This window comes from Gossypium arboreum, chromosome 9 (assembly GCF_025698485.1).
Source record: "Gossypium arboreum isolate Shixiya-1 chromosome 9, ASM2569848v2, whole genome shotgun sequence".
NCBI classification, from domain to species: Eukaryota; Viridiplantae; Streptophyta; class Magnoliopsida; order Malvales; family Malvaceae; genus Gossypium; species Gossypium arboreum.
The window spans coordinates 78,673,712-78,686,880 of NC_069078.1; the positions used below are offsets into that span (position 1 = coordinate 78,673,712).

At 37.0% G+C, this 13,169-nt stretch overlaps 1 protein-coding gene across 1 annotated transcript in view; it reads left to right on the top strand.

Annotated features, from left to right (window-relative positions):
• The first annotated feature begins 6,737 nt into the window (after positions 1–6,737).
• LOC108464026 (protein SHOOT GRAVITROPISM 6-like) overlaps positions 6,738–13,169 on the top strand; it is a 26,214-nt gene continuing 19,782 nt past the window's right edge. Inside the window, exons 1-12 of the mRNA XM_053018635.1 lie at positions 6,738–7,324; positions 7,425–7,515; positions 7,611–7,665; positions 7,757–7,888; positions 8,406–8,477; positions 10,428–10,518; positions 10,638–10,733; positions 11,230–11,308; positions 11,413–11,476; positions 11,851–11,954; positions 12,093–12,198; positions 13,059–13,148. Coding sequence (XP_052874595.1) covers positions 7,282–7,324; positions 7,425–7,515; positions 7,611–7,665; positions 7,757–7,888; positions 8,406–8,477; positions 10,428–10,518; positions 10,638–10,733; positions 11,230–11,308; positions 11,413–11,476; positions 11,851–11,954; positions 12,093–12,198; positions 13,059–13,148 — 1,023 coding nt within the window. The 5' untranslated portion in view covers positions 6,738–7,281. The remainder of the gene's footprint in view (positions 7,325–7,424; positions 7,516–7,610; positions 7,666–7,756; positions 7,889–8,405; positions 8,478–10,427; positions 10,519–10,637; positions 10,734–11,229; positions 11,309–11,412; positions 11,477–11,850; positions 11,955–12,092; positions 12,199–13,058; positions 13,149–13,169) is intronic.

A 13,169-nucleotide genomic window follows, 5' to 3' on the forward strand; every position in this document is an offset into this window, starting at 1 on the left:
CGGTCCATCATAACGAGTTGCAACCATATTGGGTGTAAGCGGCTGTTGCCCCGTCACTATCTTAAACGGACTCTGGTTCGTTGTCCCACTTCGCTGTAAGTTGTACGAAAACTGGGCCACGTCCAACAACTTTGGCCAATCCTTTTGTGTCGCACTTACATAGTGCCAAAGATACGTCTCCAATAATGCATTCACTCGTTCGGTTTGCCAATCAGTTTGGGGATGCATGCTAGTGGAAAAGTTTAAGTCTGAGCCCATTAACTTGAACAACTCTGTCCAAAATTGACCCGTGAATCGCCCATCTCGATCACTGATGATAGACTGTGGTACTCCCCAATACTTCACCACATGCTTAAGGAATAAGCGAGCTGCCTCCTCAGCGGGACACTTCTTGGTTGCGGGGATGAAAGTTGTATACTTCGAAAACCTGTCCATCACAACAAAAATACTCGCAAATCCATCAGATTTAGGCAAGCCTGTGATAAAGTCCATGGACAAGCTCTCCCATGAGCGCTCTGGAATGGGCAACGGTTGTAACAAACCAGCAGGGGCTTTCAACTCAACCTTATCTTGTTGGCATATTGAACAAGTTTTCACATAGGTCTCCACATCATCACCCATGTGAGGCCAATAAAATCGATCCTCCAATAGAGCCAAGGTGCGGTGTATTCCTGGATGGCCAGCCCATTTTGAATCATGACATTCCTTCATGACTTCCCTTCGTAAATTCCCATGTTGAGGCACATATAGACGTTGCCCATTAGTGTATAGCAATTCTCCCTTGAGCCAAAATCGCCTCGTCTTTCCATCTCTAGCAAGCTCCATCAGATTTTTGGCCATGGGATCATGGGACAGTCCTTCTTGAATGCGCTCTAATAAGGGACTCTCAGGTTGGCTTATCGTTGCAAATTCTATTTTTCGACTAAGTGCATCAGCCATAATGTTGGCACTCTCCGGCTTGTATTCCATGCTAAAATCAAACTCTGCTAGGAAAACCTGCCAACGAGCCTGCTTGGGGGACAACTTTTTCTGGGTTAAGAAATAGCTATTTGCAACATTATCAGTGAATACCACAAACCTAGAACCCAGCAAATAGTGTCTCCATGTGTGCAAACAATGCACCACTGTCTTCATCTCTTTTTCTTGGACCGTGTAGCTCTGTTCCGTCTCGTTAAGCTTTCGACTCTCGAAAGCAATCGGATGCCCATCTTGCGTCAACACCCCTCCAATCGCATACTCTGAAGCATCTGTGCGTACCTCATACGCCTTTGAAAAATTTGGCAATGTGAGTACAGGCTCACTCGTCATTGCTTGCTTCACTTGGTTGAAGGCTTTCTCACACTGAGGGTCCAAATCCCACACTTTGCCCTTTTTCAACAGGTTCGTCATGGGTGCAGTGATCTTGGAATAGCCTTCAATGAAGCGACGGTAGTAATATGCTAATCCAAGGAAAGACCGCAGCTCCGTCACCTTGGTTAGTGACTCCCAATCGGTAATTGCTCAAACTTTACTTGCATCCATTCGAATCGTGCCACCTCCCACAATATGGCCTAGAAATGGCACTTCTCGTTGGGCAAAGGAGCATTTCTCCTTTTTGACATATAGCTCATTTTCTCATAGAGTTTGGAACACCTCCCCCAAGTGTCCCACATGCTCTTCGAGTGTTTTACTATACACCACAATATCGTCAAGATAAACAACCACAAAACGATCCAAGAAAGGTTGTAATACCTTATTCATTAGGGTACAAAATATGGCCGGAGCATTTGTCAACCCGAACGGCATCACCAAGAACCCAAAGGACCCATACCTAGTTACACAGGCTGTCTTGGGCTCATCCCCTTCGGCTATTCTCACTTGGTGGTACCCCGATCGCAAATCTAACTTAGTAAACCATCTCGCGCTACCAAGTTGATCGAACAAATCTGCAATAAGAGGAATGGGATACCTGTTTTTTATAGTGATTTTGTTTAAGGCCCTGTAATCGATGCACATTCTCAAAGATCCATCATGCTTCTTTTGAAATAACACAGATGCACCGAACGGGGCTTTAGATAGTCTAATGAACCCGGTATCTAAAAGCTCTATCAATTGCTTTCGCAATTCCTCTAGTTCCGGTGGAGCCATCCAATATGGTGCTCTTGCTGGCGGTTCAGCATTGGGCAACAGCTCAATCTTGTGGTCCACCTCCCTCTTAGGTGGCAATCTTTTGGGTAACTCCATGGGCATTACATCTTGAAATGACTTTAGCAACCGTTCCACTTCCTTTGGAATTTCTCCCTCGAATTTATCATCCATATTGTCTCTCAAGGTAGCTAGGTAGGAGACTTCATTTCGACGGACTCCTTTGTCAAATTGAATTGCCGACAAGGTTTTTCTCTCCATGCTTCCCTTCCTTTTCATTCTCACCATATATCGTTGGTTTGCATCGGAGATTGTCATGTAATTCTCGGAAGGGTGAATATCCGCATTAAGCCTGTCAAGTAAACTTAATCCAACTACAAAATCGTAATCATCAAGTGGGATTACCTTAATGGTCGCTTTGCCCGTCCACTCGCCAAGTTTGAGTTCCACCCCTTTTGCCACACTCGTTATAGGAATGCTTTCTGAATTCACCGTTTTGATTCGTCCCGAATCTTCCTCGATTCTGAGGCCAAGTTCCTTTGCCATTTCTTTGGACATGAATAAATCAGAAGCACCAGTATCAACAAGTGCATTCAATCTTCTGCCAGCTACGATGATGTCCATAAACATCAATCCATTGCTTGACTTCTCTTCGACACCTCCTAATATCGAATTAAGGCTTTTGGTGTCATCTTCGGCTTCCTCGCGTACCTCTATGGCATGAAAAGCGGCTTTCTTTGGACAGTCACTCATTCTATGTGGGTCTTGGTAAAGAAAGCACTTCATTGGTCCTTTTCTATCCTAAGGCTTACCTTGACTAGACTTTAGGCCTTCGTCATTCTTTTCCCCTTGATTCTTGTCTCCCCCACCATTGCCTTTGGGTCTCGACTTGGGTTTGGAAGAATCATTATTATCAAACTTTCTTCCCCCAACATCATAGAAATTTTCTGCCTTGGCCATAGCTTCGGTCAATTTGGTCATATCTAGGCGACGCAACATTCTTCCAAACCCAAGTCGAGACCCAAAGGCAATGGTGGGGGAGACAATGATCAAGGGGAAAAGAATGACGAAGGCCCAAAGTCTAGTCAAAGTAAGCCTTGGGATAGAAAAGGACCAATGAAGTGCTTTCTTTGCCAAGGCCCACATAGAACGAGTGTCTGTCCAAAGAAAGCCACTTTTCATGCCATAGAGGCACGCGAGGAAGCCGAAGATGACACCAAAAGCCTTAATTCGATATTAGGAGGTGTCGAAGAGAAGTCAAGCAATGGGTTGATGTTTGTGGACATCATCGTAGCTGGCAGAAGATTGAATATACTTGTTGATACTGGTGCGTCTGATTTATTCATGTCCAAAGAAATGGCAAAGGAACTTGGCCTCAGAATCGAGGAAGATTCGGGACGAATCAAAACGGTGAATTCAGAAAGCATTTCCATAACGGGTGTGGCAAAAGGGGTGGAACTCAAACTTGGCGAGTGGACGGGCAAAGTGACCATTAAGGTAATCCCACTTGATGATTACGATCTTATTTTATGTGGGCCTTGGCAAAGAAATCACTTCATTGGTCCTTTTCTATCCCAAGGCTTACCTTGACTAGACTTTGGGCCTTCGTCATTCTTTTCCCCTTGATCCTTGTCTCCCCCACCATTGCCTTTGGATCTCAGACTTGAACGAGAAAGAAGTATTCTATTGGTTCGAGGATGGTTTAAAAATGTGGGCCAAACAAGAGTTGCGTCGCCTAGATATCACCGAATTGATCGAAGCTATGGCCAAGGCAGAAAATTCCAAAGGCAATGGTGGGGGAGACAAGGATCAAGGGGAAAAGAATGACGAAGGCCCAAAGTCTAGTCAAGGTAAGCCTTGGGATAGAAAAGGACCAATGAAGTGCTTTCTTTGCCAAGGCCCATATAGAATGAGTGTCTATCCAAAGAAAGCCGCTTTTCATGCCATGGAGGCACGCGAGGAAGCCGAACCAAAGCTTGGAAAATAGCCTAGGTATATTCCACACAAGCAGAAACACGACCATGTGTCTCAGCCGTGTATGGAACACGACTTTGGGACACAGACGTGTGGAGCCTTAAAGCATGAAATTTTTAAGATTTTTGTAAGTTCTCAGTTTAGTCCCGAACCCTTTTTAAAGTATGTTTTGGGCTTCGTAGACTCAAATAAGGGACTATGTGTAAGTGAATGAACGTTTTGAAATATGAATGAAATTTTATGGCCCGTATTTTAGTTTAATGTTTGTATGTTTGTCCGGTAATGCCTCGTACCTTATCCCGGCCTCGAGTACGGGTAAGGGGTGTTACAGCTCAGGCCGTGTGCAATTCTGACTTGATTTAGTGTCGACATGGCCATGACACACGGGCGTGTGGATTACCCGTGCGAAAGTGCCTAGGCCGTGTGAAACACTAATTCAGGCCCATTTTGTCCCTTTTTGGCCCGTTTCTTGCTCTTTTTGCTATCTTAAGCTCTCCTGAGTATAAAACATGAAATTAAAGGATTAGGGGCATCAAATTCACTAAAACCAAGAAAAATCATTCATAAATATGCCAAGCATGGGGTAAAAATATGTATATATTACGGTTTATCGGTTTGTAAATGTGGTTTGGTAATATGTTGATATTGATTGATTTTGAAGTGATTTTATGTAGTTTAATACATTTTGAATTGGTCTTGAGTATTGAGAAGAATCTATATAACTTGCATGGGGTTTAGTGAACTTTTAAACTGATTTTTGCCAAATTTTACCCAAGGTATCGATACCTAAGCTTTGAAGTACAAAATTGCCGAAACAGAATATGATTTTGATATCGATATTTTTCCCCCTGTTTTGAGTAAAAACAATGTTAAAATCATTTCTAAACATATTCTAACATCCAACAATGACCCCACACATTTATATTAATAATTTTTGGATTAATTAAGTTAAAATACTATGTATAAATGTTTAAATTAAACAATATCTAGCCAAAACCATTTTGGCACCAAATGTAATAGTCTTATACCGGGTCCATACAATCAGATCGGGTGTAAAAGTGTTACAGGGTTGAATATTGGACATTCCAACACTCAAAAATTAAAAAATTTCCTCTAATATCTCAAATCAATATTGTGAATGTAAAGACAATGACCCTCACCGTTCTAAAATTAAAGTTTACCTTTGCATAAAGAAATCAAAGTTTTGTATTGGTTGGATAAATACTAAATCATACCCTTTTTCCTTTAGCTCCCATTCAAAACTTTATCCATTTTTTAGTTTGAATAAAAACCTACCATTACACTAGTAGCTAAAAACCTCACAAATTGTTAAAAAAACCCTCACATTTCCTTTCATGCTCATGAAATGGGGCTTCTTTTTTCCATTCTTTTTGCTAGTTGTTTTTTTCTTTACAGCTCTATTTGTTGGTTGCCCTAAAAAATTGTTACAAGTTTCCCAACCCACAATAGTTCTTGATTTTGTTAAAGCTCTAGTGAAGACTTAAAATGTGTGTTTGGTTGAGTGGAAAAGTGGAGGAATGGGAGGAAAGAGCGGAAAGGTGAAAAGAAAATGAATTTGAGGGGTGTTTGTTAGGGAAGAAAAGTGAGAGGAAAGAAAATAGGATGTATGACCATTTTCCATCTTGAAAATAGTAGAAAAGTGTATGTTAGTTTAAATTATGTATTTTTCAATTGTTTTCTTTTCTTTTCTTTCCATTTTCCCTGCTAAATACATCTAAGGAAAGAAAAATTATGTTTTTCATCCTTCCAATTTTCTTTCTACTTTATCAAGCCAAGTCAAAATTTCCTCTCATTTGACCCTAGAAGAAACTAACTTTTAGCCCACTAAACCAAAGCCTCTAAGGTTAATCTCCATCTTTATTTCAGTCTTTGCTCTCCTCTTAGATTCATCCAAGAGTTGCTATTCGTAAAAGCTCTCAAATTGGTTACACATCATTAATCTTATCTTGGCTTGAGCATGACTCAACTCAAGCAGCTCACTTGCGACTCGGTTGGATTTGCTTGTCAAATAGTATTTCAAGATCAAATATCAAATCAATTGATAAGACGTTGAAGTTTGGGGTAGAGGATTTGAAAAGTTCTTCGAATTTGAGAATTGAAAGAATTGAAAGGAAAATTAAGGTTTTTTTTTTAAGAAAGGAGAAAAAATGAAAGTTTTTTACAATTAAAATTAAATTGAGATAAAAGGGTAAATATTGAGAGTTAATTTTTCTTCAAAATTAATATCAAACTAATATACTATGTATATTTGAAAGTTAAATTTATTATTATTTAAATTTCAAACTGATCTTTCTATTACCCGAGTAATGAAAATTAACAGAAGTAGACTAAAGAGGAATAAACGTGATTAATTAGATAATTATTTTTAGAGGTGATAAGTGATAATTTTAGTTACATATGTTTTTTAATAAATAATTCTACTATCATCCAGAACAATACAGAACAATACTAAAAAAAAAAAATCACAATAGCAAAAATAGTTATCGAAAAATGCCCGTATTACATTCGCCGACAATCTCATCCTTGTAATCAGATGAAGTAGTGATGTGCATTGTACACTGCTCTAGAATAGATTTAATCAATGCCAAGTCACCTTCTAGTCTACTACTTCGGTCTAATTGTGTTTCAAACCAGAGATGTAGAGTATATTGGGCTTTGCATTAGCTAGCTCCAACCTTTGCTCACATTACTGCTGCTTTACAACTATATTTTTAGCTGTAAAAGTTATTTCTCAACCTCCAACTACAGATTTGAGATGAGAAATCCAAAACCTGAATCGCTATATCAGATTTTTTTAAAAATCTTTATCAGTAAAAAATATCTCTAATGAAGAAAATTGTAAAAAAAAAAAAAATGAGGCTCAAATATCTTTACAAAAGACAAACGGTAAAAAAATATCACACATATTTAAGCAAGGGAGCAGACTTGGTTTATTTTTTTTTGACCAAAACGAAACTAAATCGCCATCGGAAGAAGAAAACAAATTTAAAAAAAGGTAAAAGAAAGAAATCAAGACAGGACAGAAATGGAACATGCCACGAAATCAGTCCAGTTTCGGATTCACAACAACAACTAACTATTAAGATTTCACTTTCCCTTTCTGATTACTAAAGTGGAAATTTCTTTTCGATTCAATATTTGTTTTTGGTGAAGCACAATTCAATGGCTTCTTCGAGCTCCCTCGGGAGCTCAATTCCGGCTCCAGGTACACTTCAATTTCAGTATTCCCCCCATTTTTAATTACCACTGCTATTAATTTTCTTATAAACTGTTCTTTTGTTTTTTTGGAAAAAAAAAAAAAACAGAGGCCGTTCAAGTTCTCGTCTCATCACTCGCGGATGAATCTCCCATGGTGAGAGAAGCCTCCATGGCTTCTCTTAAAGACATCTCTCCTTTGTGCGTTCTTTTTCTTTCTTTTTTTCTGTTTCTCAAAAAAGTTTATATAGTTCACTTTCTTTTTCACTGTAATCTGAACTTCGATTACTAATTAGGAATCCTCTTCTGGTGCTGGACTGTTGCTCCGCTGTTTCTCGAGGCGGCCGTAGGGTAATAATTATCTTCTTCATTTTCCCTTGTCGTAGATTTAGAAATTTTGAATTGGAACTAAAATTTAAATTTTTTGGATACTTAATTGTAGAGATTTGGTAATATGGCTGGAGTGTTTCAAGTAATGGCATTCGGAGTTCGAGCTTTAGATAAAAACGACATTGATGCTTCTTATATTGGCAAGCTTGCCAAAATTGCTACCGCTGAGATTATCTCCTCCAAGGTATGTATATTTCTTGTTCCTTTTGTTGCGGTAGAGTTGATAGCATACATTTAGAACTAGAAAACATGTTCTCACCTCTCTGGAATATGGCATGAATTAGGTTGCTATACCAGCTTTTTGGACAGTTTCTTAGTAAGGGGTTCAGTTTTGGATTGACTCTCAGGCTTTTAAATCTGTTTCGTATAATGAGAGCAAAAATTCACGCTTTGTTTTGCTTGTTCTCATTGTTGAGTTAATGTTTGAATTAGTGGATGATCTTTCTAAGGGATTTTGTAGCTTCTTTTTTTATTTATCAAAATTACTTGGACCTTAATTTATTTCTATTGCTTGCATGAAAGATTCACCATCTGGTGTCTCCTTGGGCACTAGGAAACTATAAATTTAGTGAGTATTGCCTGAAACTATAGCTCTCTTTGGTTCGTTGCTTAGTGATCCAATTCTTACATGCTTTCTTGAGGCAATTTATTTTTCATGGATGAAAATTCGTAGTTTTTATGTTTTGCTCACTGTTATATAGGAACTCAATGCAGATTGGCAAAGGGCAGCAGCAAGTCTGCTTGTTGCAATAGGCTCACATCTGCCTGACCTTGTAAGTCTGTTGCTTGCAGTTAGTTCTCTTTTCTTTTACTTTTGCTACTTGATAACGACGGTCCTAGCATATTATTTACAAAACAAATATATTTCAATTAAAAACCTTTCTAAAATAAGCCCTCGATTACTTGCAAGCGCACGAAATTGTTGTTAAGTAATATAAAACTGAAGGAATTCTGTTGAATGAAGTATTTCGAGAATCGAATCCCAAAGAGTTTGAGATTCAATATTTGTTTTTGTTGTCAAGTAATATCAGATACTGATATAAGAACTGAATACTACAAATTACGGTGCCTAGTCAATTCAATAGACAACTCAATTATTAACTCAGTTGACCATTTCCAAATTAACACCAACCGCTTTAAGAGTTTGAGACATTGGCTTCGAAACGACTAAAGAAGCTATGTCTAAAGAACAATTGAATTAACCAAAGGTGTGAAGATGATTGGCAAGCTAATTGGCTAAGGCCTCCAAAATTAATTATTCTCAAGTGAAATCAAGGTTGGATCTAACTTCAGTTGGTCCTTGGATTCCTAAGCTAAGGTTCTCTTGATACTCTTAGACTCAATTCCTCACTAGACATTCCCATGACCGTAGTTCTTGCTTCTAAGCTGATTAACTCTAACTCTCTTGATATTAGACTTTAACCAATTTAGTCACTCGAGGTAGCTCTTGCTTATTCCCTAGCCAAATTAAACCTAAAGGTTGTCAACTCTTAGATATATTGAGCCTAATTGATTAAGCACAATTCTAGATTAGATCAACCATTAAATCAAATGAATCACATCAATCCTTCATCCGAAGCACAATTAACGAGCCAATCTCACCAATTTAGCTCATCAACACAAGATCAAGAATGGAAAACATGATATAAAGCATTAAAACATGCAATCAAGGACGAAAAGGTAGATCAAAGTTAAGAAATGCTCAAATCCATGGATGCTATAACTCCTTCCATGGTAGTTCGTGATCTCCTCATCCAAATGAAGAATCAATGCTCCAATCAATAGAAAAAATGAAAAACTACTAAAATTGAAGTGGATTACAAACGAAATTCAAAGTGTTTACAAATTCTAAAAGGAAATTTAAAGAACCAGAGAAAAGTTGAGAGAAAAATCCTAGATCTAAAATTTGAATCTAAAGAAAAGAAATGAGTTCTGCAAAATCTGATACAATTCAATTCAATTACAAGGCTATTTATTGGTGGAAATCAAGGCTGGGTGAAATGACCAATATATAACCTCACTGAAAACCAAATCAATCAAGGAATGTCAATGGTCATTAGATTGTTTGTGGACTTTGAGCAGCCAATGTTGGCTCTTCAGCTGCTTCTTGCTCAGCATATGTGCTAGTTGCTTGGCTTGATGGTGTTCATGGCTTGTGGAAGCCATCTTCTCGCACTTGTTGAGGACAATGAGCTCCAAGAGCATGGTGTGTGCACGTTGATGTTGGAGTGTGAACTCCAAGTCACTTAGCCATTCTTGCGCATTTGTTTCCTTGATTGCTCTATTGAATTCCACCTACAAAATGAACATTAAAGCTCACAAGTATCTTATTGAAATTATTAAAACACTAACTAAAGGCAATAAAATGAAATCACATAAAAGAACATTAAAAACATACTAAAATGACACTAAAAACACACAAAATACATAGATTCTACAATGAAAAAAAATACAAAATAACATAAAATGACTCAAAATACTAAAGAAAAAGCCAGAATTAAGCACTAAAGTTAGTAAATTATAACACTCTTTTGGAGAGTTATCACTACTACTATAGTTTTCTGAAATATTCTCCTGTTTATGATGTTTATCTGAAGAGGTGGGGGGGACCATCTCAAGTTCTTAGAGATTGGCAAAGGGATGCAATTATTTACTCCTCTTTTTCAATTTCTTGCTTAACCATCTCAAGTTAATCATAATCATGGTCTATACTGGTTTGGCAGATGATGGAAGAAATATTTCTCCATTTGTCAGGGCCAAGCTCAGCTTTGGCGGCTATGATTCAAATACTTGCGGACTTTGCTTCTGCTGATGGTAATAACTTACCTTTGTGGTTCTTTTTGCTTTTCTGAACTTAAATTATCTGTGGATTGTTGCAATTTCTTTGTTTAACAATTTTTTTTTGTACTTTTCTTTTGTTCAATTCAATCAAGCTTTGCAGTTTGCACCGCGTTTGAAAGGCGTGCTTTCTCGAGTTTTGCCTATTCTTGGGAATGTTAGAGATGCCCAACGGCCAATATTTGCAAATGGTAATATACGGGCTCTCTTTATTTATAGAAAATTAAGTTTTTTGGTAAAGAGCATGGAGTGACCTTGTTGATTTCTCTTGAAATCTTTTAATGTTTTATGTTCCAGTCTTTCCTGGATCTTGATTTCATTTTCGTATAGATCGTTATGTCTTTCAAATCTGATTGAAGTTCCCTTCTGTGTAGCTTGAACTTCATGACCTTCATGTACGTTTGAAATTTAATTAATTGTTTACCTATATAAGATTCTCTTCTCTCATATGAGATAGCTGGCAAAAGGCGTCGTTTCATTTGACACCCTTTTTTTGTCTTTTTTTCTGACAATGTTTATTAACTTATCTCACTTTATGTTGGTTTACCTCTTTCCATGTTTTCCTGGTTTGATGTTCAACCTTCTTTTTTTCATTTAACTTAGATGATTAATTTTGGATATATGTTTCACATGTCTTCTATTGATAGCTGACTAACCCCTGATGATATGTTCTTCTTACAATTCTAGCTTTTAAGTGCTGGTGTCAAGCTGTCTGGCAATATAACGTTGATTTCCCTTCAAATTCCCTGATTGATGGTGATGTCATGTGAGTTATAGTAATAAAAATTTCATTGCTGCCATTTTTTTTTTACGCCTTATATAATTTTCTGATAATACAAGGCCTAAAAATAAATCTTTTATTTATCGCAGGTCATTTCTGAACTCTGCTTTTGAACTTTTGTTAAGAGTCTGGGCTGCTTCACGAGATCTTAAGGTTTGCTAAGTCTAGATATTTGTTTATACATTCATATACTAAAAACCTAAATTATAGATATTAATATGATATAATGTTATCATGTTCTTATTGTTGCTTCATTTTGGAAAAAACCTCCACATACTGGGTTATGCTCCCTTGTTTTTTTCTTAATTCCTGTTTTCAACTAAGAGGAAAAAAGGAACACTTATAAATTATGCAAAGACTGCAAACTTCTTTAAGAAAATTACTTATGCATGAAAAATATATCAAACCTATCACTTATATGTGTTTTACTTTTGTTTGTTAATGATCTAAATGTTCTGTCATGTTGCATCCTATTTTTCAATATAAAGCAAGTCTGTTGCTGTTGACTATATTCTTATTTGAATTAGGTTCGAGTATCATCTGTGGAAGCATTAGGCCAGATGGTTGGTCTTATCACCCGCACACAATTAAAGACAGCTTTACCAAGGCTTATACCTACTATATTGGAGTTGTAAGATTCAAATTTAGTCTTTGGAGTTGCTTGTAGAGTTTTATAGTTTGCACAAATGATATTTACAACCAAACAAACTTCATATATTTTTAATCTTGGACATCAACATGGACTATAATGTCATTTTCTTTTAATCAGGTGTAAAAAGGATCAAGATATTGCACTTATTGCAACCTCTAGTCTCTATAATCTCCTAAATGTTTCCTTACTTTCAGAGACAGGCCCTCCTTTGCTTGAATTTGAGGTAAAGCCCTTATCACCCTTCTGTTATTGTTTACTTGTATTTGCTTACATTAATATTTTCTCATTGCTGTTAACATTTAATTACTGTTTTCTTATGCTAAAACTTTCAATGCTTTCTAGTGTAACATCATAATTCTTCTTAGATATGGTATAAGAACTTCAAGAATTATATCCTGTTGCTTCTTTTTTCTCCTAAAAGCAATGATTTGGCTTGGCAGAATCAATGGAGTGTCATATATTTGGAAAAAATATTTAAACTATGCTGGAATATTTCTTTTTTCTCTCAGTGATGAATATAGATGCTAGCTAAAGAGAGGTTTGTCTGTCTGTTACTATGAGAACTAGTCAGTCTTCTTCTTCTTCTTCCATTCTTTGACCTTTCTTGGATGTTACTCTCCCTTTCAGCTGGTTTTAAAAATGGCTTTTTTTTTTTTTATCAATATCAGAAGATGAACTGTAATATTTATTTTTTAAAAAGGAAAAACTTTTGAAAGTGTTAAGTGGTGTTATCTAATATTTGTTTAATTTTGGTTTGGTGGCAAATTACTTTTAGATTGGATTCCATGACACTGTATGAGAGCTTATGTTATATTTTTGTTGCTTTTTCTCTCAGTTGTCGCCCTATTATATAGCGTCTATGATAAGCACGTGGGTTTAATCACTGGTCTCAATTTTAGATTTTCCCTAATGCCTAAGATGAAAACAGGAGTGGATTATTAGTTGTTGTGTATCACTGATTTTTTGCCATTCCACCCTTTCCTTTTTTTTCCCTTCTTCTGTTCCACTATTATTATTATTATTTTTGCATGTACCATATGGGCATTTTTCTCTTGAAGGATATTTTTATGTTGTCCTTTGTAGGAACTCACAGTTATATTATCAACACTCCTCCCTGTCATCTGCATGGATAATGACGGCAAAGAGCACTCAGATTTTTCTGTGGGACTGAAGGTTATTAATCACTGCAAAGCC